Source organism: Amblyomma mixtum, chromosome 3 (genome assembly GCF_055824585.1).
Source record: "Amblyomma mixtum isolate Tamu chromosome 3, ASM5582458v1, whole genome shotgun sequence".
Lineage (NCBI taxonomy): Eukaryota > Metazoa > Arthropoda > Arachnida > Ixodida > Ixodidae > Amblyomma > Amblyomma mixtum.
The window spans coordinates 234939422-234964819 of record NC_143014.1 but is presented as its reverse complement, the minus strand read 5'-3'; the positions used below and the strand labels follow the sequence as shown (position 1 = coordinate 234964819).

Here is a 25398-nt window from a genome sequence, read left to right as displayed (position 1 = left end):
TTTCAGGTCGATCACCTTGACTGAAGCGCATGGAGGCCTTAGCCACAAACACATTGCTGGCTTTCATGGTAGGTATTCTTGCTTGTATGCCTTCGTTCACTTTGCAACTCTGTAGCATCTATATTTGGGACTGTGAACTACTGCAGTATGTGTAAACCAAGCCTCAGTGTGGAGCTGGTTTGCAGATTCTTTTTTCCTCAGAGAGGCGAATCTAGGGGTCACCAATCAGGAATGAAAACAAACTTTTTTTACACAAGTATTAAGAAGCTTATGGTTGGAACAAGATATCAACTGTGTTTAGTCGCGTAATGATTGCACTCCTGAATTTTCTTGGCAAAATTGAAATTTTTTATTCCCCACATAATGATCGCACCCCGAACTTGCCGCTGCAATTTATGTGCCAAGTCTAGCCGACGATCGTACTTAACAGATGGCATGTGCAGATGACCATCTTGCACTGTCAGCCACTATTTTTGTTTTGATATTGGTTGTAATGTTGCTGATGCTGAAACGTTGCTGTTGGTTGACCTGCAGTCACACGGGCAGTCTAAACGCGGTTATGCTTAACTATGGATACCAAACTTAACTGCGGTTATCTCGAATCACGATTCGCCGTTTTCACAAGATTCGCCACCGTTCTGGATTGTGGTGGAACGAACAAAGTGATGCGGTGGTCCGGAGCGAAGCGACATTTGCAAATATCTAGCAGTGCAGATGGCACAGTGTCGTGAGATTTACTATAAAAGTTTTTTTGTTGATTGATCGTTATCAATGATTCACTATGTCTCCTTTTCAGGCCTCGCTACAACGAGAGCAGCCTCCGGCGCTTAGGACCGCAGAGCCTGGTAAGTCATTTAAGCGGATGGTACTTTGGTGCTTGCGCAAGGTGTTCGCGGCACATACTGGAACACTGAGAGTGCCGTCCGATGGCACTGCCTCCACAGCCAAATACATGGCCGCGCTGCCTGCAAGCCGACCGTGCCAGGTAAACATCTCTACGGCAGATCCCTAGTGGCAGCGTCAGAAAACGGTGTTAAACTTTCTTGTTCTCGTAAATAATAAGACCTGGAATACGGGAATGCCAGAAATGAGTCCTCCATGAGGATCGTTGACCTGTACCGAGTTGCTGATAAGAGTAATAGCTGCAATACAAGCTAGTTTTATGCTCCCAGCCGTGTAGCAGCTGCCGCCATTGCAGGGTGACTGACCTGATCTGCTTGCAAGCCAGCTTCGCTGCTGAGGTGTCACTGAAAGCGATCATATATCTTTCTTTTAATATGAAACAGTGATGTTGTCACTAAGGCAGTGCCATAAGTCGACCATTTAGTATAAGCTTTGGTCAATTCAAAACAGCATCCGCTGTGGCTTCGATATTTAGAACATACTTTTTTTTATACATTTATACTTTTTTTCGATATACTTTTTTCGATATTTAGAAACAAGTGATGCCTAGTGACGACTAGGGGTAGCATGCCAGAGCGCCGTCGTCGTCGGCACTTTTGGGTGACACCATTGCGGTAAGCTCGCGGAATCCGGTGCTGCGAACGTTTTGAACGTGTCACCTACTTTAATGCTGTAGAAGAGATCGGACAAGCAAGCAAGCAAACAAACAAAAAAAAAGATGGGAGGCTGTTCTTTGATCATGATGTATCTAGCATGAATTACCAGGGCAGCAGGAACGTATTTGCCGCCTCATATAAATTGCTCGAGCCATTCCTCATCTAGACTAGTTCTGCCATAAAATACATCCTATCGTCTCCTTGTGCTTCACTACGCTTCCCGCACAATTGCTGTTGGCCAGTCGCAATTAGCCCAGTGGTAATTGTGACTCTCTAGCGTGTGCCGCTGCCTCCTGGGTACAGTGGCTGATGCATTCTGGCTGGATTCATGGCGTAGACTTCTGTTGTAAGTTCGTGCTGGCAAAAAAAGAGGATGATCAGAAATGTCACCTCGAATCACCATTTGCTTGACTTGCTAGCCAAGACATTGAGTGGTGGGTATACTACAGAAAAATCATGCAAACACTTCCATTTCCAATGCCTGTTACTGCGCTACGAGAGAGCCTTTCGAGACATTTTTCTTAAGAGTGCATTCCTGTAAACATGCCTTACAGCCGCCTGATAATAAGTAAATCTCCTGCCATAAGTGACATACAGGCCCTAGCTCACGCGACATTTCAAGCTTCTCTGCTAATAGTGGCCCTCGACGTGCGTAGGCTCAAATTTGATTTTTAGTAAACAGTATGTGTGGTGACTGAAAAGAATTACTATATGTAATCTCTTTAGATGTTTTATACAGGGGAACAGTTTCATTCTAGGAGCATGACTTTCATGCATCTGTGTGTCACTTTTTGTTTGGCCAGAAATTTAAGTCTTGAGTTCTAAATTTTGTGCAGACCTCGTGTGGCTCACCTGCATTGTGTTAAGGGTAGGCTGGAAGAGGCACAAAGCCTGTCTGTGTGAGTGCCTGTAAGTGATCGTGGTGGTGTGACTCTTTTATTAGAAAATCCTTTCTACTATGCGTTCAGTACATCCTGGGCCAAGGTGACGAGGGCACGTTGCAGCCTCAGATCCAGGGAGGCGAGCCAGATGGGCCTCGATGAGGGTGGGGGGAAAGGATAGGCGGGGGACTGGAAGGCTGCGTGGCACTGTGTAAGGCAGTGTTCTATGTCTGCATGTGTGTGTGGACAGTTTAGGCACTTACGTGTGGAAGTGTACCGGTATAGATGACGTTTGGCTGGTGTATGTAGGAGATTAAACTGCATTCGGCTAAGAATGCGAGCTTCATGGATCGATAAGGATGAGTGTGGTGGTCCTCCCTACTCACACAGTCCTCCCTACCCGCACCAAGCACCATGCACAACCACTTCCTGCTCCCAGTCCCCCTTCCTCCACACCACCTCGTTGTCTTCCCCAGTCTGTTCCAATGTGCTCCATTGTGACACCTAATGGCGCCATTGACACTGGCCTTTACAACGCGACGAATAAAAGTGGCGAAAGTACAAAGCCTTCAGGCACTTCTAGTAGCATGTGCACGAGAATCTTTTGGAGTGCCCATGGGTGGCAATTTTTTCAAAAGTGGATTGTGCAAATAAGTGCATGTAGTACTTGTTGATCAATTTTTAAACTGGTTGCAGATATGTCATGTGCAAATTAGTTTGTTATCTTGGGAGGCATATTTTTAATAAGCTTATCTAGGCGCTAAATGCTATGTATTGCTCAACGGGAGCGACGAGTTAGAACTGTCTCAGCATTTCTTCTCTAAGCTCCTGAAATCTTTGTGCACAAAACCACGCTGGGGTGATAGCTAAAGCATGATGACGCACAAATATGGCTTGGAGTTTCAGTGATCAGTCTCTTGTGGTTTTGTGTACAATGAACTGCCAACCAGCCGCTGTTATTGCTCACCTGATCTTGATGCATCTATGCCCAGTGTTATAGCTTGTGGCGCAGTGCTGGTTCCCATCCGAGTTCATTTAGTTGTGTTGCGCATGATAAACTGAAGTGAAACCCATGCTGAGTGGGGGTAAAAGAGATATTTTCCTTGAAGTGCTTTACCAGGTTAGAGTTCATGAAGTGTTCGAGCATCTTGCAGCAAGTGAAAGTTAACGATATTAGTCCATGTGTGTACATTCACCTTCTTCAAAAATTTGCATCACGTTGGATGTCTCTTCCAGTCTTAGGGCAATTTTTGCATTTTGTTCCATTGGATTGCTAAATGAGGCGCAGCCTCTCTTGAGCAATACTTCAAAATGTAACCAGAAATTTTTTTCTTGTCCATGAGCTGAATGAGGGTTAGAGTGGCTTACTGCAGCCATGCGAGAAACGTTTTGCATAATTGTCCAGGAGCAGTAGGAGGCAGTATACAACTGCTGGCAGACCATGTGATTAATAGGTGATGCCAATACCCTCTTATGTATGTTTATCATTTACTTGCACGAACGTGGCTAGTTGAACAATTTAAAGAGCTTTGAGTGTGGTCGGGGGGAAGCTGGCATAGAGCGTTGTTGAACTGCTTTCTGCCTCTGCAGAGGTGCGTGAAATCTTGCAGCAGACTTGCTTGCATTGGCCTAAAAGAGTGGTGTATTGATTGTGTTTCTCGTGTGTTCCTCATGTGTTTCTCATGTGGTTTCTGCAATTTTTGAGGCGTCATGCTTCAAGGAGAGCGCCGAAAGTGTAGAGGAAAACGATATATCCTCCCCACCACTGCGATGTTAAATGCATCGGAGAGAAAAAATAGGATTGGACAAAAGTTATACATAAAAGTGAAATCAATTGTGTAGTTCTTATCTTCAGAATCAAGTAGATGATACCTACAGACCGAATGACTTCTTGCTCCAAAGCGAAAATTAAGCAATAGGAGAAACATCCTGTGTCACAGATTGTTAGAACGTAGCGTTTTGTATAAATTGGAATTGTTACAAATTTTCAAGTGCTGTAGTGCAAAAGACTCTTAACCCTGTGTTTAGAGCGTGAAAGCGTAACCATCTTATGGTGCGAAAAAACCAACTGAATACAAAACAACCTGTGTATTTGCTTAAAGATGTTGCAGTCAGTTTCGATGACATTGCATGTGCTGTGTGACACCCGTTGCTTGTGGCGCGATCCGTTAACCAGGAACATTGTCAATAATTACGGGATGCACCATGCAGCTCAAGACCAGCTCAAGACGGTGTAAAAATCAACGCCACTTTCAGCCCGGTGGCTCCTGTGGCAGGTGAGTCCAGCGGGCCCAGCCGATGTCGGGGCGGTCTTGGCGAGAGGTACCGCAAATTTCGCATATCACGTTGATCTAACTTCTTGGAACACGATGCGGTAGCAGTGCTCTAAATATAGAACTTTTGAATACTCTTCTGCTCACATATCTGGGGGAATCAATGGATGGGTTGAATTTTAGTTTACCTACGCTGTGTGCAGTTAAAGTGATTCCTCCGGGTTTTTCTTCTGACCGCAGAGCAGAGAGAGAGCAGGGATAGACATATGGCATGCGACCTTACTCATGTTGCCCCTTTAAGGCAACCTTAAATTAACCTTAATTTACCTTATGTACACGTGTGACTGCTGCACTTTTTTCTACAGTTATGACACAGTGTGGCCATTGCATGGGGCCTGCACAGGACTTGGGATTAGCGCTGCCCCGATTATGCAGCCCATTTTTTCATGCTGTGACACAAATTAGCTGCGTTACGGTAAATTCTTCTGATGCATACTGCAATGAAAGTATGAATGATAAGATGCACGCCCGATGACCGGCACGAATAAACTGTGTAACGTAAAACAGGTTGCTAGGTTGGTTTACTGGCAAACGTGACGTAATCATTAGTTAAAATGAGGATCCTCCAAAGATCTGGCACTCAGCTAACAGTAATGATACCTGGGCTGATGGATCGGAGTAGCGTTCTACGCGTGCGACCCATGCCTGTCAGTGGGAGGTAGTGCTCCCCTGGCTCTGTGTCTGCACTTTACTCTCAAAAGCTTCGCAGAAATCAGTTTTATGTTCATTTTAATGTCAGGTTAATGTGCGCTGGTAAACTGATAAGGCTAGACCTTTTATATTAAAATATGACTACAGTGGAACACTGACTATGTGTCGTCCACGGGAAGGCCCACATTTGAAAGCATTTTTTTTTGTTTTCACTTCATTTTTATTTCATTTGCCTTTGTGAATTCTGTAAGCCTAATTTGTTGGCATATGCCATTCAGTTCTTATGAATTGCCTTTTTTTTTTTGAATCCAAGCGTTTGCTTAAAGTATTTCCCTTTGCGTTCGCTTCCAACTGAGAACAGACTTATCGCACTTGCCGACGCCAGGCTTCTCTTCAATCAGCTATGCTTCCCGCACTGCTGTCCGCCACGCGCCCACTTCCCTCGCACTGAGAGGCATTGGCCGAGAACTGGAGCCAGAGGGCTGCGTGGAGGGAGAGCCATTCCTAAGCAGCCACGTGCACACAACTGCCAGCCTACATTGAGCTGAGGAATCTAGGCGGTGGCATGGCCACAATCAGCATGAAGCGGATGGCAGAATAGGAGAAGTGACAAAAGCCCACTGATTCCTTGAGGGAGTGAACAGTATCCCTATGCTGCCTAATCCCACCTTCTGATATCCGCATGGCAGCCTGTGAGCTAATGGGCTGAGCTTTGGGAATATATACTGACTTGCTTGTGGATGTGCTGTGGAATGTGCCAGTGGGGGAACATGAAAAGCATTTTTAATTGCATTGCAGTGAAGTTTGTTATATAATCAGTGCTTTCTGTGCACCATCTCTTGTTTCCACCTCAATTTGTTGTAAAACATGTGTTCCTAAGTCCCTGCCTAGGCATGGAATGCAGCCTATGACAGGCGCTATCAAAGCATACATTAAGATTGCTGTTTGTGTAGCTATAAGTATGACGACTTTTCTGTTGGATGTGTTTGTGTTGCACCGTGTGCCTAAGCATGGTTGCTATTCTCGTAAATGTGTTTATATGGATTTCGGGGGATGAGAACGTGACAACCGCGTGCTGTGGGACCGCAGCAGTGATGATGACGACAGCACTAGTGAGGACGATGGCGCAAGGGTGTTCGAGTAGTCCAGTGAATAATGTATTTTCATTTTGGAATGCGCCTTCGGGCAAGCTCTTTTTTTTTCTGACATGCGGTGTGTGGGGGGGCTCAACTTAATTTCAGTCGACATACATAGCCGTGTAAATGCATTAGTTAACCTCGCCCCCTCCCCCCCCAAATAGCATGTTAGGCGAGAAAAGAGAAGAACATGCCCGTGGGCACATTCTACTCTTCTCCTTCAGTCTTCTAGAGCTCCCTGCTTCAACTGGCTTGCCAATGTCGATACATGGCATTGTGCTCTGCAGTTTCAGGAATAGAAGGGCACCAGCAGGGCATGTTTTCAGGGCTGGTTGCTTTTTGTTGCTCATCCAGACTGATGGATCTCTGCAAATGCTGTGAATAGAGCCATTAAATGTTACCACATATTCCTGAAGGCATTGCGAAACTGCAAATGAGTAGAAAATAAAAAAAAATAATCTAAGATTGCCTAAGCTTTTCCTGATGTGGCTTTAGCTCCAGGGCTTCCTTGCTGCTAGCCTGTCAGCTAGAGGGCTGAGCTTTGCCCATGGCCCTGCAGCTGTGCACTAAATGGTTGTCTAGGCACTTAGCAGCCACTGAATGGAATAGATTTCCCTATGGAGAATCACCTGGCAGCATTTGGGGTGCTAATTTGTGCCACTCTATTGTTGCATTCTACGGCGTAGCTCAATAGCCATCACAACCTATTGAGCTAGGTCACAACCTTCACCTGGTAAGCATTCATGGCACATGCACCCTAGAACCTTTTCAGTGGGATGAAAATCTGCAATTTTATCTCAGTGACTTTGCTGTTTCCAGTCACAGGGTTAAATCCCATTTGTCGCTGCTACTTTTTGATATGGCCGAAGCCAAATTCATAGCAGGTGGTATATGGGAGTGGTTTGACTAGGACTAACTGCTGGTAAGTTTTCCTGCCATGACGTAAAAGCGAGCTTATGATATTAACCAATGTGTGATGCAATATGTGATTGAAGGTGTCAGCATGAGGGCACTGTGCTTGTTGGGAATATGATAGGGCTAGTTACAAAGGAATGTGGAAATTTAGCTATGAAAAGTAAGAAAGGGATTTTGGTTGTCAGAAAAGTTGCGGAGTAAGTTCGACAGGTGGACTATGCCGAGTGAACAGTGCTGCGCGCTTTTGTAGCCTTTGGTGGGACTCTTGGGTTTCCTGTGTGCCCCTCTCCATACGCAATGCGAGAGCACAGTTGGTGCTTTGGATCTTCATGAGCAGAAGAGTGAGAAAAGTTTGGTATACTAGACTGGTAGGCGTGTCTCTTGGTAATGGAAGTTTAGTACCTGCTGCACCTTCTCTGCAAGTGCCGGTTCTCCCTGTTGACTTTGTTGATGTATTCTCGGTGCAGGGCATCGGATTTTTGGATGCGGTGCTGGGCCCAGGTACGTGCTTTGAATGTGTGCATTTCCTCTTTTTTTTTCTGCTAAGCATTTCTGCTGCAATTTCAGACTTTGCTGATGTCTGTCGAACTAACATTGGATTTTAGTTTCACATCCGTCTGTCAGAAGTCCTGCCAGATCGATATCATTTTTATAGATTTCAGTAAAGAATGGGACCTCGTCTCCCGTCCTAAATTAATTTCCACGCTTCAACAAGTTGGTCTTCCTAGCATCATAGTTAACTGTGGTTTAGCTTGCCATCTAATCGAATACAATTTGTTAGTATTGACAATTATTCAGGTAATGTTCCTGTCTCTTCTGGTGTCTCCCAAGGAAGTATTCCAGCTCTCCTGTTATTTTCGATATGTAGTAACGACATTGTTAAAGTTGTCCTCATCCTGTTCAGATCAGGCTGTTTCCAAACGGCTCTGTTTTGTTTAATATAATTACTTGTTGTGAATACCTGGTCTCACTTAAGTATACTCTATTCTCGATTGGTGTAATCAGTAGGACACAAGAGTCCCACTTGCTTCGAGTGCTGGCAAAAGGTAAACTACGTCCCCATGTGGCACATTTTTGTGTGCTGTATACTAGTACATACAATGGAACACCAATAAGCATGTTTTTATCTTTCTCTGGTAGGCCTCTTTTAATTTCACTTTCACATTATTTGTTCTCAGTTTTCCATGCAGAGAAAACAAATATGTCCAGGACAAAGTACGGTGTACCTGACTGAGCCCTAAACCGCAAACTTTGTCAGTTTGGAATGTTTGGAAACAGCGCAATTCTAAAAACTAAAATACACATTTCGAACACGCTGAATTCTGTGCAGCAATAAAAAAAAAGCGCTATTAAGAGCACATCGCAACAACTGACGTGAGATTCATTAAGTAGGACAACAAATATATATATATCTGCTAAAAAGTGCTCTTAGTTAAAGGTTACAGTACTAAATCGAAATTTATGAAATGGAATACAAGACTGATGACAGTATGGTACAACAAATAACTCAGAACACATCAAGCAGAACAATACAACTCGGATGAAAAAAGGGATCATTTCTGTATGTTCTGCGTGTTTTTCCAAACTTGGCTGGACGGTTTGACGACGCTCCGTTTGGTGAAAAAAAAAAAAAACTCAAGTTCAGCTGTTAGGCTCTTTTCATCTTTCAGCTGCCTCATAATACTTCCTGAAGCAAAATGCAGCTGCACTGTGGTGTTCCTCAATTTTAGCCTATGATATATATTTAATATAGTGCTTTTGTCAGTCGAACGTGTATTGTATTTGCCACGTTTGAAAACTAGAGAAGCATTCCTAGAAAGTATCTTTGGCAAAAAAAGTCGTATTCGTACGACTGAGTACGTACTTATTCTCGGGCTTTGCTTGTACTTGCCCAGAGAAGTAAAGCTGCACTGCCGCGGTTTCCCAAGTGGAAGAATGAGTGCAATGCCAGCATTTTCTCTAGCCATCTCTGTGTAACTCTGTACCTTCAAGAAGTTTGCCATGACACAGGGCCAGATCTCTCCCTTTCACAACATGTACTAGGTACTACAAACGCGGTTGATGCAAATTTAGGGATGTTACAAATTCGGGAAATTCCTGACCCGAGTACATTGTGAACAGTGTGCTTAATTTCGGATGTTCCGAAGACTTCCTCACATCCGTTACGGATGTGTACGTGCAAGCTGCGAGCAGTGGCGCTCGGCCCACACATCACAGACTCCACAATTCCTAGTTTGTGCGCACAAGGAGCAGTGAGTGGCAGCATGTGGCCGTAAATAAATACTGTCAGCCATAAACGAGTCTGTGCGAGTACATTTCGCATGATGCTCGATACCGATTTTGTTTGTTTTTGAGGTGATACGATGCCTGGGATTATGCGAATTTGCTCACGACCCCGTGAGATTCGTATCGAGATTCGACTGCACTAGGCGAAGTGAAATGCTGTTTGTGGCCTAGCAGTGCTAAACTGGTTCCTGGTGCTGTGAAAACAATTCATGATACACAGTATCTTGATTAAGGGTCTTTACGCAGTGACCACGAAGGAGGGTGCTCAGTGTCTGATCTCAGCCGCTAGAAAAGTTCATGTCAGGCATCCTAAATGAACCCAGGAATCCTTGTTGCTTTTAATTGCATGGCTTCATGTTTTACATTGCGTGGTACGACTCCAATAAGCGTAATTTTCGTTTACTTGTTTTACCAGCAGAAATTCTTGTATTGATTTATATGAAATGTGTGTAGTATTTGTTTCCCTAACTTATTATTACAGGAATGAGTCAAGACGTAAATTGAGACCTTGAAGAAAAGTGTCGACTCGCACTGTGGAGCTGACCGAAATTGTATAATTAATAATCAGCGTTGGAAATTCTTTTTTCTATTCAACCCTGGATTGCTCCTAATCGGAAAGCTGTCTACTGTTAATGCTGCAAGTTTGAATCAGTGTGGAAGGTTTCAGTGTGGCCGTTTCCGTTCATCCTGCAGAGAGGGGCACCAGCAGCTGCGGGACATCTGCAGCTGCCCAGCTCGAGGGCCAGCCTTAAGGAGTGAGTGCTGCCAATGTTTGGTGTACGAAATTCTTACAATTCCTCTGCATGGCTGGGTTCTGGTTGAAGTTGGAGGCATTTTCAAGTGCGGGCATACGGAAAAAAAAAATGTCCAGCTTTAGTCTGGTTTACTTTTACCCAAACATCAACATCATGGCAAAAATTGTAGTCTGTGTGCATTAAGCAGCTGAATGTTGGCTAGACAAATGGTCTTTAAAATTTACCTTATGTACACGTGTGACTGCTGCACTTTTTTCTGCAGTTATGACACAGTGTGGCCATTGCATGGGGCCTGCACAGGACTTGGGATTAGCGGTGCCCCGATTATGCAGCCCATTTTTTCATGCTGTGACACAAATTAGCTGAGTTACGGTAAATTCTTCTGATGCATACTGCAATGAAAGTATGAATGATAAGATGCACACCCGACGACCGGCACGAATAAACTGTGTAATGTAAAACAGGTTGCTAGGTCAGTTTACTGGCAAACATAACGTAATTATAAGTTAAAATGAGGATCCTCCAATGATCTGGCACTCAGCTAACAGTAATGATGCCTGGGCTGATGGTTCGGAGCAGTGTTCTACGCGTGCGGCACATGCCCGTCAGTGGGAGGTGGCGCTCCCCTGACTGTGTGTCCGTGCACTTTGCTCTCAAAGGCTTCGCAGAATTCAGTTTTAGGTTCATTTTAATGTAAAGTTATTGTGCGATGGTAAACTGGTAACAAGGCTAGACCTTTTATTGTAAACAATGACTACAGTGGAACCCTGACTATGCGTCCCCCGTTCATGGGAGGGCCTTCATGTGAAAGCGTTTTTTTTCTTTCCACTTCATTTTTATTTCAGTTGCCTTAGTGAATTCTGTAAACCTAATCTTTTGGCTTATGCCATTCAGTTCTTGTGAATTGCCTTTTTTTCTGTTTCTTTTCCAGTTGCAAACTGTTTGCTTGGATTCAGAAGTTAACTTTGTTTTGAAACTATTTGAAGAGAAAAACTATTTCCCTTTGCGTTCGCTTCCAACTGAGAACCGACTTATCGCACTTGCATACGCCAGGCTTCCCTTCAATCAGCTGTGCTTCCCGCACTGCTGTCCGCCACGCGCCCACTTCCCTCGCACTGAGAGGCATTGGCCGAGAACTGGAGCCAGAGGGCTGCGTGGAGGGAGAGCCATTCCTAAGCAGCCACGTGCACACAACTGCCAGCCTACATTGAGCTGAGGAATCTAGGCGGTGGCATGGCCACAATCAGCATGAAGCGGATGGCAGAATAGGAGAAGTGACAAAAGCCCACTGATTCCTTGAGGGAGTGAACAGTATCCCTATGCTGCCTAATCCCACCTTCTGATATCCGCATGGCAGCCTGTGAGCTAATGGGCTGAGCTTTGGGAATATATACTGACTTGCTTGTGGATGTGCTGTGGAATGTGCCAGTGGGGGAACATGAAAAGCATTTTTAATTGCATTGCAGTGAAGTTTGTTATATAATCAGTGCTTTCTGTGCACCATCTCTTGTTTCCACCTCAATTTGTTGTAAAACATATGTGTTCCTAAGTCCCTGCCTAGGCATGGAATGCAGCCTATGACAGGCGCTATCAAAGCATACATTAAGATTGCTGTTTGTGTAGCTATAAGTATGACGACTTTTCTGTTGGATGTGTTTGTGTTGCACCGTGTGCCTAAGCATGGTTGCTATTCTCGTAAATGTGTTTATATGGATTTCGGGGGATGAGAACGTGACAACCGCGTGCTGTGGGACCGCAGCAGTGATGATGACGACAGCACTAGTGAGGACGATGGCGCAAGGGTGTTCGAGTAGTCCAGTGAATAATGTATTTTCATTTTGGAATGCGCCTTCGGGCAAGCTTTTTTTTTCTGACATGCGGTGTGTGGGGGGGCTCAACTTAATTTCAGTCGACATACATAGCCGTGTAAATGCATTAGTTAACCTCGCCCCCTCCCCCCCCAAATAGCATGTTAGGCGAGAAAAGAGAAGAACATGCCCGTGGGCACATTCTACTCTTCTCCTTCAGTCTTCTAGAGCTCCCTGCTTCAACTGGCTTGCCAATGTCGATACATGGCATTGTGCTCTGCAGTTTCAGGAATAGAAGGGCACCAGCAGGGCATGTTTTCAGGGCTGGTTGCTTTTTGTTGCTCATCCAGACTGATGGATCTCTGCAAATGCTGTGAATAGAGCCATTAAATGTTACCACATATTCCTGAAGGCATTGCGAAACTGCAAATGAGTAGAAAATAAAAAAAAATAATCTAAGATTGCCTAAGCTTTTCCTGATGTGGCTTTAGCTCCAGGGCTTCCTTGCTGCTAGCCTGTCAGCTAGAGGGCTGAGCTTTGCCCATGGCCCTGCAGCTGTGCACTAAATGGTGGTCTAGGCACTTAGCAGCCACTGAATGGAATAGCTTTCTCTATGGAGAAGCACCTGGCAGCATTTGGGGTGCTAATTTGTGCCACTCTATTGTTGCATTCTAAGGCGTAGCTCAATAGCCATCACAACCTATTGAGCTAGGTCACAACCTTCACCTGGTAAGCATTCATGGCACATGCACCCTAGAACCTTTTCAGTGGGATGAAAATCTGCAATTTTATCTCAGTGACTTTGCTGTTTCCAGTCACAGGGTTAAATCCCATTTGTCGCTGCTTCTTTTTGATATGGCCGAAGCCAAATTCATAGCAGGTGGTATATGGGAGTGGTTTGACTAGGACTAACTGCTGGTAAGTTTTCCTGCCATGACATAAAAGCAAGCTTATGATATTAACCAATGTGTGATGCAATATGTGAGTGAAGGTTTCAGCTTGAGGGCACTGTGCTTGTTGGGCATATGATAGGACTAGTTACAAAGGAATGTGGAAATTTAGCTATGAAAAGTAAGAAAGGGATTTTGGTTGTCAGAAAAGTTGCGGAGCAAGTACAACAGGTGGACTGTGCCGAGTGAACAGTGCTTCACACTTCTGTAGCCCTGGGTGGGACTCTTAGGTTTCCTGTGTGCCCCTCTCCATACGCAGTGGGAGAGCACAGTGTTGTCTACGGAGTCGCAGAGCCACACGCTCAAACATCCAGAAAGGCGTGGACCCATGGTCTCAGCAGGCTCTGCGCACAAAGACCCGCCGCCACCACTGCGCACCGGGCAAGTGGCACCGACCAGTCTTCCCGGCCGACATCCCGGACCGCCACCGCCACTGCGCACCGGGCAAGTGGCACCGACCTGTCTTCCCGACCTACATCCCGGCTTATCTAGGCTTATCTAGGCGCTAAGTGCTTTGTATTGCTCAACGGGAGCAACGAGTTAGAACTCTCTCAGCATTTCTTCTCTAAGCTCCTGAAATCTGTGCACAAAACCACGCTGGGGTGATAGCTAAAGCATGATGACGCACAAATATGGCTTGGAGGTTCAGTGATCAGTCTCTTGTGGTTTTGTGTACAATGAACTGCCAGCCAGCCGCTGTTATTGCTCACCTGATCTTGATGCATCTATGCCCAGTGTTATAGCTTGAGGCGCAGTGCTGGTTCCCATCCGAGTTCATTTAGTTGTGTTGCGCATGATAAACTGAAGTGAAACCCATGCTGAGTGGGGGTAAAAGAGATATTTTTCTTGAAGTGCTTTACCAGGTTAGAGTTCATGAAGTGTTCGAGCATCTTGCAGCAAGTGAAAGTTAACGATATTAGTCCATGTGTGTACATTCACCTTCTTCAAAAATTTGCATCACGTTGGATGTCTCTTCCAGTCTTAGGGCAATTTTTGCATTTTGTTCCATTGGATTGCTAAATGAGGTGCAGCCTCTCTTGAGCAATACTTCAAAATGTAACCAGAAATTTTTTTCTTGTCCATGAGCTGAATGAGGGTTAGAGTGGCTTACTGCAGCCATGCGAGAAACGTTTTGCATAATTGTCCAGGAGCAGTAGGAGGCAGTATACAACTGTTGGCAGACCATGTGATTAATAGGTGATGCCAATACCCTCTTATGTATGTTTATCATTTACTTGCACGAACGTGGCTAGTTGAACAATTTAAAGAGCTTTGAGTGTGGTCGGGGGGAAGCTGGCATAGAGCGTTGTTGAACTGCTTTCTGCCTCTGCAGAGGTGCGTGAAATCTTGCAGCAGACTTGCTTGCATTGGCCTAAAAGAGTGGTGTATTGATTGTGTTTCTCGTGTGTTCCTCATGTGTTTCTCATGTGGTTTCTGCAATTTTTGAGGCGTCATGCTTCAAGGAGAGCGCCGAAAGTCTAGAGGAAAACGATATATCCTCCCCACCACTGCGATGTTAAATGCATAGGAGAGAAAAAATAGGATTGGAGAAAAGTTGGACATAAGAGTGAAATTAATAGTGTAGTTATTATCTCCAAAATCATGTAGATGATACTTGCAGACCGAATGGCCTGCTTCAAAGCGAAAATGAAGCAATAGGAGAGACATCCTGTGTGACAGGTTGATAGAACGTAGCGTTTTGTATAAATTGGAACTGTTACAAATTTCAAAGCGCTGTAGTGCAAAAGACTCTTAACCCTGCGTTTAGAGCGCGGAAGTGTAAGCATCTTATGGTGCGAAAAAATCAACTGAATACAAAACAACCTGTGTATTTGCTGAAAGATGTTGCAGTCAGTTTCGATGACATCGAATGTACTGTGTGACACGCGTTGCTTGTGGCGCGATCCGTTAACGAGGAACATTGACGCAAATTACGGTATGCACCACACAGCTCAAGACAGCGTAAAAATCAGCGCCACGTTCAGCCTGGTGATTCCGGTGGCTCTGGTGTCAGGCGAGTCCAGCGGGCCCCGCCGATGCCTGGGCAGTCTTGTCGAGAGTTACCCCGAATTTCGCATATCACCTTGATCTGACTTCTTGGAACACGATGCGATACCAGTGTTCTAGATATAGAACTTTTGAATACTCTTCTGTGCGCACACCTGTGGGAAGTCCTAGGCGGGTTGAATTTTAGTTTACCTAGGTGGTATGCAGTTCGAGTGATTCCTCCCGAACATGTAACTCCGTCGGTTGCAGATTTCATCTCTTGGGTTTTTCGTTTCACAGCAGAGCAGAGAGAGAGAGAGCAAGGATTAGACATATGGCATGCGACCTGACTCTACCTCATAGTTTTTAAAATTTTTATGGCCACACCCGTGGCATGTGGAGGTTCCCAGGATAGGGGTCTAACAGGAGCTGCAGCTTCTGGCCTACCCCACAGCCATAGCCACGCAGATCCGAGCCGCATCTGTGACCTACACCGCAGCTCACGGCCACCCCGGATCATCTAATTAGGATGTGTTAGTTTGTAACACAAAAACAAACCACTGAACCTTAGCTGTGGTTGGTGCTTGATGGCCTCAATTGCTTATACACTCTAATACCTAACACAACAAAATGAAATTGCGGTGCACTGCTTTCGTGATAAATGTAGTGTGCTTGCTACACCGTTCATTGCTTTGCTGAATCTATTTTGTATCGTCCAGTTCCGTTCTCATACATTATTTTTACATCTTTCAGGTCGATCACCTTGACTGAAGCGCATGGAGGCCTTAGCCACAAACACATTGCTGGCTTTCATGGTAGGTATTCTTGCTTGTATGCCTTCGTTCACTTTGCAACTCTGTAGCATCTATATTTGGGACTGTGAACTACTGCAGTATGTGTAAACCAAGCCTCAGTGTGGAGCTGGTTTGCAGATTCTTTTTTCCTCAGAGAGGCGAATCTAGGGGTCACCAATCAGGAATGAAAACAAACTTTTTTTACACAAGTATTAAGAAGCTTATGGTTAGAACAAGATATCTACTGTGTTTAGTCGCGTAATGATTGCACTCCTGAATTTTCTTGGCAAAATTGAAATTTTTTATTCCCCACATAATGATCGCACCCCGAACTTGCCGCTGCAATTTATGTGCCAAGTCTAGCCGACGATCGTACTTAACAGATGGCATGTGCAGATGACCATCTTGCACTGTCAGCCACTATTTTTGTTTTGATATTGGTTGTAATGTTGCTGATGCTGAAACGTTGCTGTTGGTTGAACTGCAGTCACACGGGCAGTCTAAACGCGGTTATGCTTAACTATGGATACCAAACTTAACTGCGGTTATCTCGAATCACGATTCGCCGTTTTCACAAGATTCGCCACCGTTCTGGATTGTGGTGGAACGAACAAAGTGATGCGGTGGTCCGGAGCGAAGCGACATTTGCAAATATCTAGCAGTGCAGATGGCACAGTGTCGTGAGATTTACTATAAAAGTTTTTTTGTTGATTGATCGTTATCAATGATTCACTATGTCTCCTTTTCAGGCCTCGCTACAACGAGAGCAGCCTCCGGCGCTTAGGATCGCAGAGCCTGGTAAGTCATTTAAGCGGATGGTACTTTGGTGCTTGCGCAAGGTGTTCGCGGCACATACTGGAACACTGAGAGTGCCGTCCGATGGCACTGCCTCCACAGCCAAATACATGGCCGCGCTGCCTGCAAGCCGACCGCGCCAGGTGAACATCTCTACGGCAGATCCCTAGTGGCAGCGTCAGAAAACGGTGTTAAACTTTCTTGTTCTCGTAAATAATAAGACCTGGAATACGGGAATGCCAGAAATGAGTCCTCCATGAGGATCGTTGACCTGTACCGAGTTGCTGATAAGAGTAATAGCTGCAATACAAGCTAGTTTTATGCTCCCAGCCGTGTAGCAGCTGCCGCCATTGCAGGGTGACTGACCTGATCTGCTTGCAAGCCAGCTTCGCTGCTGAGGTGTCACTGAAAGCGATCATATATCTTTCTTTTAATATGAAACAGTGATGTTGTCACTAAGGCAGTGCCATAAGTCGACCATTTAGTATAAGCTTTGGTCAATTCAAAACAGCATCCGCTGTGGCTTCGATATTTAGAACATACTTTTTTTTATACATTTATACTTTTTTTCGATATACTTTTTTCGATATTTAGAAACAAGTGATGCCTAGTGACGACTAGGGGTAGCATGCCAGAGCGCCGTCGTCGTCGGCACTTTTGGGTGACACCATTGCGGTAAGCTCGCGGAATCCGGTGCTGCGAACGTTTTGAACGTGTCACCTACTTTAATGCTGTAGAAGAGATCGGACAAGCAAGCAAGCAAACAAACAAAAAAAAAGATGGGAGGCTGTTCTTTGATCATGATGTATCTAGCATGAATTACCAGGGCAGCAGGAACGTATTTGCCGCCTCATATAAATTGCTCGAGCCATTCCTCATCTAGACTAGTTCTGCCATAAAATACATCCTATCGTCTCCTTGTGCTTCACTACGCTTCCCGCACAATTGCTGTTGGCCAGTCGCAATTAGCCCAGTGGTAATTGTGACTCTCTAGCGTGTGCCGCTGCCTCCTGGGTACAGTGGCTGATGCATTCTGGCTGGATTCATGGCGTAGACTTCTGTTGTAAGTTCGTGCTGGCAAAAAAAGAGGATGATCAGAAATGTCACCTCGAATCACCATTTGCTTGACTTGCTAGCCAAGACATTGAGTGGTGGGTATACTACAGAAAAATCATGCAAACACTTCCATTTCCAATGCCTGTTACTGCGCTACGAGAGAGCCTTTCGAGACATTTTTCTTAAGAGTGCATTCCTGTAAACATGCCTTACAGCCGCCTGATAATAAGTAAATCTCCTGCCATAAGTGACATACAGGCCCTAGCTCACGCGACATTTCAAGCTTCTCTGCTAATAGTGGCCCTCGACGTGCGTAGGCTCAAATTTGATTTTTAGTAAACAGTATGTGTGGTGACTGAAAAGAATTACTATATGTAATCTCTTTAGATGTTTTATACAGGGGAACAGTTTCATTCTAGGAGCATGACTTTCATGCATCTGTGTGTCACTTTTTGTTTGGCCAGAAATTTAAGTCTTGAGTTCTAAATTTTGTGCAGACCTCGTGTGGCTCACCTGCATTGTGTTAAGGGTAGGCTGGAAGAGGCACAAAGCCTGTCTGTGTGAGTGCCTGTAAGTGATCGTGGTGGTGTGACTCTTTTATTAGAAAATCCTTTCTACTATGCGTTCAGTACATCCTGGGCCAAGGTGACGAGGGCACGTTGCAGCCTCAGATCCAGGGAGGCGAGCCAGATGGGCCTCGATGAGGGTGGGGGGAAAGGATAGGCGGGGGACTGGAAGGCTGCGTGGCACTGTGTAAGGCAGTGTTCTATGTCTGCATGTGTGTGTGGACAGTTTAGGCACTTACGTGTGGAAGTGTACCGGTATAGATGACGTTTGGCTGGTGTATGTAGGAGATTAAACTGCATTCGGCTAAGAATGCGAGCTTCATGGATCGATAAGGATGAGTGTGGTGGTCCTCCCTACTCACACAGTCCTCCCTACCCGCACCAAGCACCATGCACAACCACTTCCTGCTCCCAGTCCCCCTTCCTCCACACCACCTCGTTGTCTTCCCCAGTCTGTTCCAATGTGCTCCATTGTGACACCTAATGGCGCCATTGACACTGGCCTTTACAACGCGACGAATAAAAGTGGCGAAAGTACAAAGCCTTCAGGCACTTCTAGTAGCATGTGCACGAGAATCTTTTGGAGTGCCCATGGGTGGCAATTTTTTCAAAAGTGGATTGTGCAAATAAGTGCATGTAGTACTTGTTGATCAATTTTTAAACTGGTTGCAGATATGTCATGTGCAAATTAGTTTGTTATCTTGGGAGGCATATTTTTAATAAGCTTATCTAGGCGCTAAATGCTATGTATTGCTCAACGGGAGCGACGAGTTAGAACTGTCTCAGCATTTCTTCTCTAAGCTCCTGAAATCTTTGTGCACAAAACCACGCTGGGGTGATAGCTAAAGCATGATGACGCACAAATATGGCTTGGAGTTTCAGTGATCAGTCTCTTGTGGTTTTGTGTACAATGAACTGCCAACCAGCCGCTGTTATTGCTCACCTGATCTTGATGCATCTATGCCCAGTGTTATAGCTTGTGGCGCAGTGCTGGTTCCCATCCGAGTTCATTTAGTTGTGTTGCGCATGATAAACTGAAGTGAAACCCATGCTGAGTGGGGGTAAAAGAGATATTTTCCTTGAAGTGCTTTACCAGGTTAGAGTTCATGAAGTGTTCGAGCATCTTGCAGCAAGTGAAAGTTAACGATATTAGTCCATGTGTGTACATTCACCTTCTTCAAAAATTTGCATCACGTTGGATGTCTCTTCCAGTCTTAGGGCAATTTTTGCATTTTGTTCCATTGGATTGCTAAATGAGGCGCAGCCTCTCTTGAGCAATACTTCAAAATGTAACCAGAAATTTTTTTCTTGTCCATGAGCTGAATGAGGGTTAGAGTGGCTTACTGCAGCCATGCGAGAAACGTTTTGCATAATTGTCCAGGAGCAGTAGGAGGCAGTATACAACTGCTGGCAGACCATGTGATTAATAGGTGATGCCAATACCCTCTTATGTATGTTTATCATTTACTTGCACGAACGTGGCTAGTTGAACAATTTAAAGAGCTTTGAGTGTGGTCGGGGGGAAGCTGGCATAGAGCGTTGTTGAACTGCTTTCTGCCTCTGCAGAGGTGCGTGAAATCTTGCAGCAGACTTGCTTGCATTGGCCTAAAAGAGTGGTGTATTGATTGTGTTTCTCGTGTGTTCCTCATGTGTTTCTCATGTGGTTTCTGCAATTTTTGAGGCGTCATGCTTCAAGGAGAGCGCCGAAAGTGTAGAGGAAAACGATATATCCTCCCCACCACTGCGATGTTAAATGCACCGGAGAGAAAAAATAGGATTGGAGAAAAGTTATACATAAAAGTGAAATCAATTGTGTAGTTCTTATCTTCAGAATCAAGTAGATGATACCTACAGACCGAATGACTTCTTGCTCCAAAGCGAAAATTAAGCAATAGGAGAAACATCCTGTGTCACAGATTGTTAGAACGTAGCGTTTTGTATAAATTGGAATTGTTACAAATTTTCAAGTGCTGTAGTGCAAAAGACTCTTAACCCTGTGTTTAGAGCGTGAAAGCGTAACCATCTTATGGTGCGAAAAAACCAACTGAATACAAAACAACCTGTGTATTTGCTTAAAGATGTTGCAGTCAGTTTCGATGACATTGCATGTGCTGTGTGACACCCGTTGCTTGTGGCGCGATCCGTTAACCAGGAACATTGTCAATAATTACGGGATGCACCATGCAGCTCAAGACCAGCTCAAGACGGTGTAAAAATCAACGCCACTTTCAGCCCGGTGGCTCCTGTGGCAGGTGAGTCCAGCGGGCCCAGCCGATGTCGGGGCGGTCTTGGCGAGAGGTACCGCAAATTTCGCATATCACGTTGATCTAACTTCTTGGAACACGATGCGGTAGCAGTGCTCTAAATATAGAACTTTTGAATACTCTTCTGCTCACATATCTGGGGGAATCAATGGATGGGTTGAATTTTAGTTTACCTACGCTGTGTGCAGTTAAAGTGATTCCTCCGGGTTTTTCTTCTGACCGCAGAGCAGAGAGAGAGCAGGGATAGACATATGGCATGCGACCTTACTCATGTTGCCCCTTTAAGGCAACCTTAAATTAACCTTAATTTACCTTATGTACACGTGTGACTGCTGCACTTTTTTCTACAGTTATGACACAGTGTGGCCATTGCATGGGGCCTGCACAGGACTTGGGATTAGCGCTGCCCCGATTATGCAGCCCATTTTTTCATGCTGTGACACAAATTAGCTGCGTTACGGTAAATTCTTCTGATGCATACTGCAATGAAAGTATGAATGATAAGATGCACGCCCGATGACCGGCACGAATAAACTGTGTAACGTAAAACAGGTTGCTAGGTTGGTTTACTGGCAAACGTGACGTAATCATTAGTTAAAATGAGGATCCTCCAAAGATCTGGCACTCAGCTAACAGTAATGATACCTGGGCTGATGGATCGGAGTAGCGTTCTACGCGTGCGACCCATGCCTGTCAGTGGGAGGTAGTGCTCCCCTGGCTCTGTGTCTGCACTTTACTCTCAAAAGCTTCGCAGAAATCAGTTTTATGTTCATTTTAATGTCAGGTTAATGTGCGCTGGTAAACTGATAAGGCTAGACCTTTTATATTAAAATATGACTACAGTGGAACACTGACTATGTGTCGTCCACGGGAAGGCCCACATTTGAAAGCATTTTTTTTTGTTTTCACTTCATTTTTATTTCAGTTGCCTTTGTGAATTCTGTAAGCCTAATTTGTTGGCATATGCCATTCAGTTCTTATGAATTGCCTTTTTTTTTTTGAATCCAAGCGTTTGCTTAAAGTATTTCCCTTTGCGTTCGCTTCCAACTGAGAACAGACTTATCGCACTTGCCGACGCCAGGCTTCTCTTCAATCAGCTATGCTTCCCGCACTGCTGTCCGCCACGCGCCCACTTCCCTCGCACTGAGAGGCATTGGCCGAGAACTGGAGCCAGAGGGCTGCGTGGAGGGAGAGCCATTCCTAAGCAGCCACGTGCACACAACTGCCAGCCTACATTGAGCTGAGGAATCTAGGCGGTGGCATGGCCACAATCAGCATGAAGCGGATGGCAGAATAGGAGAAGTGACAAAAGCCCACTGATTCCTTGAGGGAGTGAACAGTATCCCTATGCTGCCTAATCCCACCTTCTGATATCCGCATGGCAGCCTGTGAGCTAATGGGCTGAGCTTTGGGAATATATACTGACTTGCTTGTGGATGTGCTGTGGAATGTGCCAGTGGGGGAACATGAAAAGCATTTTTAATTGCATTGCAGTGAAGTTTGTTATATAATCAGTGCTTTCTGTGCACCATCTCTTGTTTCCACCTCAATTTGTTGTAAAACATATGTGTTCCTAAGTCCCTGCCTAGGCATGGAATGCAGCCTATGACAGGCGCTATCAAAGCATACATTAAGATTGCTGTTTGTGTAGCTATAAGTATGACGACTTTTCTGTTGGATGTATTTGTGTTGCACCGTGTGCCTAAGCATGGTTGCTATTCTCGTAAATGTGTTTATATGGATTTCGGGGGATGAGAACGTGACAACCGCGTGCTGTGGGACCGCAGCAGTGATGATGACGACAGCACTAGTGAGGACGATGGTGCAAGGGTGTTCGAGTAGTCCAGTGAATAATGTATTTTCATTTTGGAATGCGCCTTCGGGCAAGCTCTTTTTTTTTCTGACATGCGGTGTGTGGGGGGGCTCAACTTAATTTCAGTCGACATACATAGCCGTGTAAATGCATTAGTTAACCTCGCCCCCTCCCCCCCCAAATAGCATGTTAGGCGAGAAAAGAGAAGAACATGCCCGTGGGCACATTCTACTCTTCTCCTTCAGTCTTCTAGAGCTCCCTGCTTCAACTGGCTTGCCAATGTCGATACATGGCATTGTGCTCTGCAGTTTCAGGAATAGAAGGGCACCAGCAGGGCATGTTTTCAGGGCTGGTTGCTTTTTGTTGCTCATCCAGACTGATGGATCTCTGCAAATGCTGTGAATAGAGCCATTAAATGTTACCACATATTCCTGAAGGCATTGCGAAACTGCAAATGAGTAGAAAATAAAAAAAAATAATCTAAGATTGCCTAAGCTTTTCCTGATGTGGCTTTAGCTCCAGGGCTTCCTTGCTGCTAGCCTGTCAGCTAGAGGGCTGAGCTTTGCCCATGGCCCTGCAGCTGTGCACTAAATGGTTGTCTAGGCACTTAGCAGCCACTGAATGGAATAGATTTCCCTATGGAGAATCACCTGGCAGCATTTGGGGTGCTAATTTGTGCCACTCTATTGTTGCATTCTACGGCGTAGCTCAATAGCCATCACAACCTATTGAGCTAGGTCACAACCTTCACCTGGTAAGCATTCATGGCACATGCACCCTAGAACCTTTTCAGTGGGATGAAAATCTGCAATTTTATCTCAGTGACTTTGCTGTTTCCAGTCACAGGGTTAAATCCCATTTGTCGCTGCTACTTTTTGATATGGCCGAAGCCAAATTCATAGCAGGTGGTATATGGGAGTGGTTTGACTAGGACTAACTGCTGGTAAGTTTTCCTGCCATGACGTAAAAGCGAGCTTATGATATTAACCAATGTGTGATGCAATATGTGATTGAAGGTGTCAGCATGAGGGCACTGTGCTTGTTGGGAATATGATAGGGCTAGTTACAAAGGAATGTGGAAATTTAGCTATGAAAAGTAAGAAAGGGATTTTGGTTGTCAGAAAAGTTGCGGAGCAAGTTCGACAGGTGGACTATGCCGAGTGAACAGTGCTGCGCACTTTTGTAGCCTTTGGTGGGACTCTTGGGTTTCCTGTGTGCCCCTTCCGTATGCAGTGGGAGAGCACAGTTGGTGCATTGGATCTTCATTAGCAGAAGAGTGACAAAAGTTTAGTATACTAGACTGGTAGGCGTGTCTCTTGTTAATGGAAGTTTAGTACCTGCTGCACCTTCTCTGCAAGTGCCGGTTCTCCCTGTTGACTTTGTTGATGTATTCTCGGTGCAGGGCATCGGATTTTTGGATGCGGTGCTGGGCCCAGGTACGTGCTTTGAATGTGTGCATTTCCTCTTTTTTTTTTCTGCTAAGCATTTCTGCTGCAATTTCAGACTTTGCTGATGTCTGTCGAACTAACATTGGATTTTAGTTTCACATCCGTCTGTCAGAAGTCCTGCCAGATCGATATCATTTTTATAGATTTCACTAAAGAATGGGACCTCGTCTCCCGTCCTAAATTAATTCCCACGCTTCAACAAGTTGGTCTTCCTAGCATCATAGATAACTGTGGTTTAGCTTGCCATCTAATCGAATACAATTTGTTAGTATTGACAATTATTCAGGTAATGTTCCTGTCTCTTCTGGTGTCTCCCAAGGAAGTATTCCAGCTCTCCTGTTATTTTTCATATGTAGTAACGACGACATTGTTGAAGTTTTCCTCATCCTGTTCAAATCGGGCTGTTTAGAAATGGCTCTGTTTTGTTTAATGTAATTACTTGTTGTGAATACCTGGTCTCACTTAAGTATACTCCAAAGAATATTCTCGATTGGTGTATTCAGTAGGACACGAGAGTCCCACTTGCTTCGAGTGCTGGCAAAAGGTAAACTACGTCCCTATGAGGCACACTTTTGTGTGCTGTATACTAGTACATTCAATGGAACATCATTAAGCGTGTTATCTTTCTCTCATAGGCCTCCTTTTAATTTCAATTTCACATTATTTGTTCTCAGGTTTCAATACAGAGAAAACAAAAATGTCGAGGACATAAAGTACGCTGTACTTGACAGGGCCCTAAACCTCCAACTTAGTTAGTTTGGAATGTTTGGAAACACCGCAATTTCCTTCTAAAAAACTAAACTACACATTTAGAACACACTGAATGCTATGCAGCAATAAAAAAAAGCGCTACTAAGAGCACATCGCAACAACTGGCATGAGGTACATTAAGTAGGAGAACAAATATATATATCTGCTAAAATGTGCTCTTAGTTAAAGGTTACAGTACTAAATGGAAATTTATGAAATAAAATACAGCACTGATGACATGATGGTACAACAAATAACTCGGAACACATTGAGTAGAACAATACAACTGGGAGGAAAAAAGGGATCATTTCTGTATGTTCTGCGTGTTTTTCCAAATATGGCTTGACAGTTTGACGACGCTCAGTTTGGTGAAAAAAAACAAACTCAAGTTGAGCTTTTAGGCTCTTCATTTTTCAGAGCCCCATGATACTTCCTGAAGCAAAATGCAGCTGCACTGCAGTGTTCCTCACTTTGAGCCGATGATATATATTTAATGTAGTGTTTTTGTCAGTCGAACGTGTATTGTATTTGCCACGTTTGAAAACTAGTGAAGCATCCCTAGAAAGTATCTTTTGGAAAAAAGTTGTATTCGTACGACTGAGTACGTACTTATTCTCGGGCTTTGCTTGTACTTGCCCAGAAAAATAAAGCT

At 44.7% G+C, this 25398-nt stretch overlaps 1 protein-coding gene across 4 annotated transcripts in view; it reads left to right on the top strand.

Annotated features, from left to right (window-relative positions):
- LOC149354056 (serine/threonine-protein kinase PLK1-like) overlaps nt 1–25398 on the top strand; it is a 68636-nt gene that overhangs the window by 15984 nt on the left and 27254 nt on the right. The window contains exons 7-14 of one of the 4 annotated variants that reach the window (XM_089583040.1): nt 4652–4716; nt 7943–7976; nt 10455–10516; nt 13534–13718; nt 16014–16075; nt 16804–16852; nt 20659–20723; nt 23951–23976. In XM_089583040.1, the coding sequence (XP_089439166.1) occupies nt 4652–4716; nt 7943–7976; nt 10455–10516; nt 13534–13718; nt 16014–16031 (364 nt within the window). In that variant the 3' untranslated portion in view covers nt 16032–16075; nt 16804–16852; nt 20659–20723; nt 23951–23976. Of the gene's footprint in view, nt 1–4651; nt 4717–7942; nt 7977–10454; nt 10539–13533; nt 13719–16013; nt 16076–16803; nt 16853–20658; nt 20724–23950; nt 23985–25398 lie in introns of those variants that run through there. The other 3 variants (XM_089583035.1, XM_089583039.1, XM_089583037.1) reach the window with 3 other exon arrangements.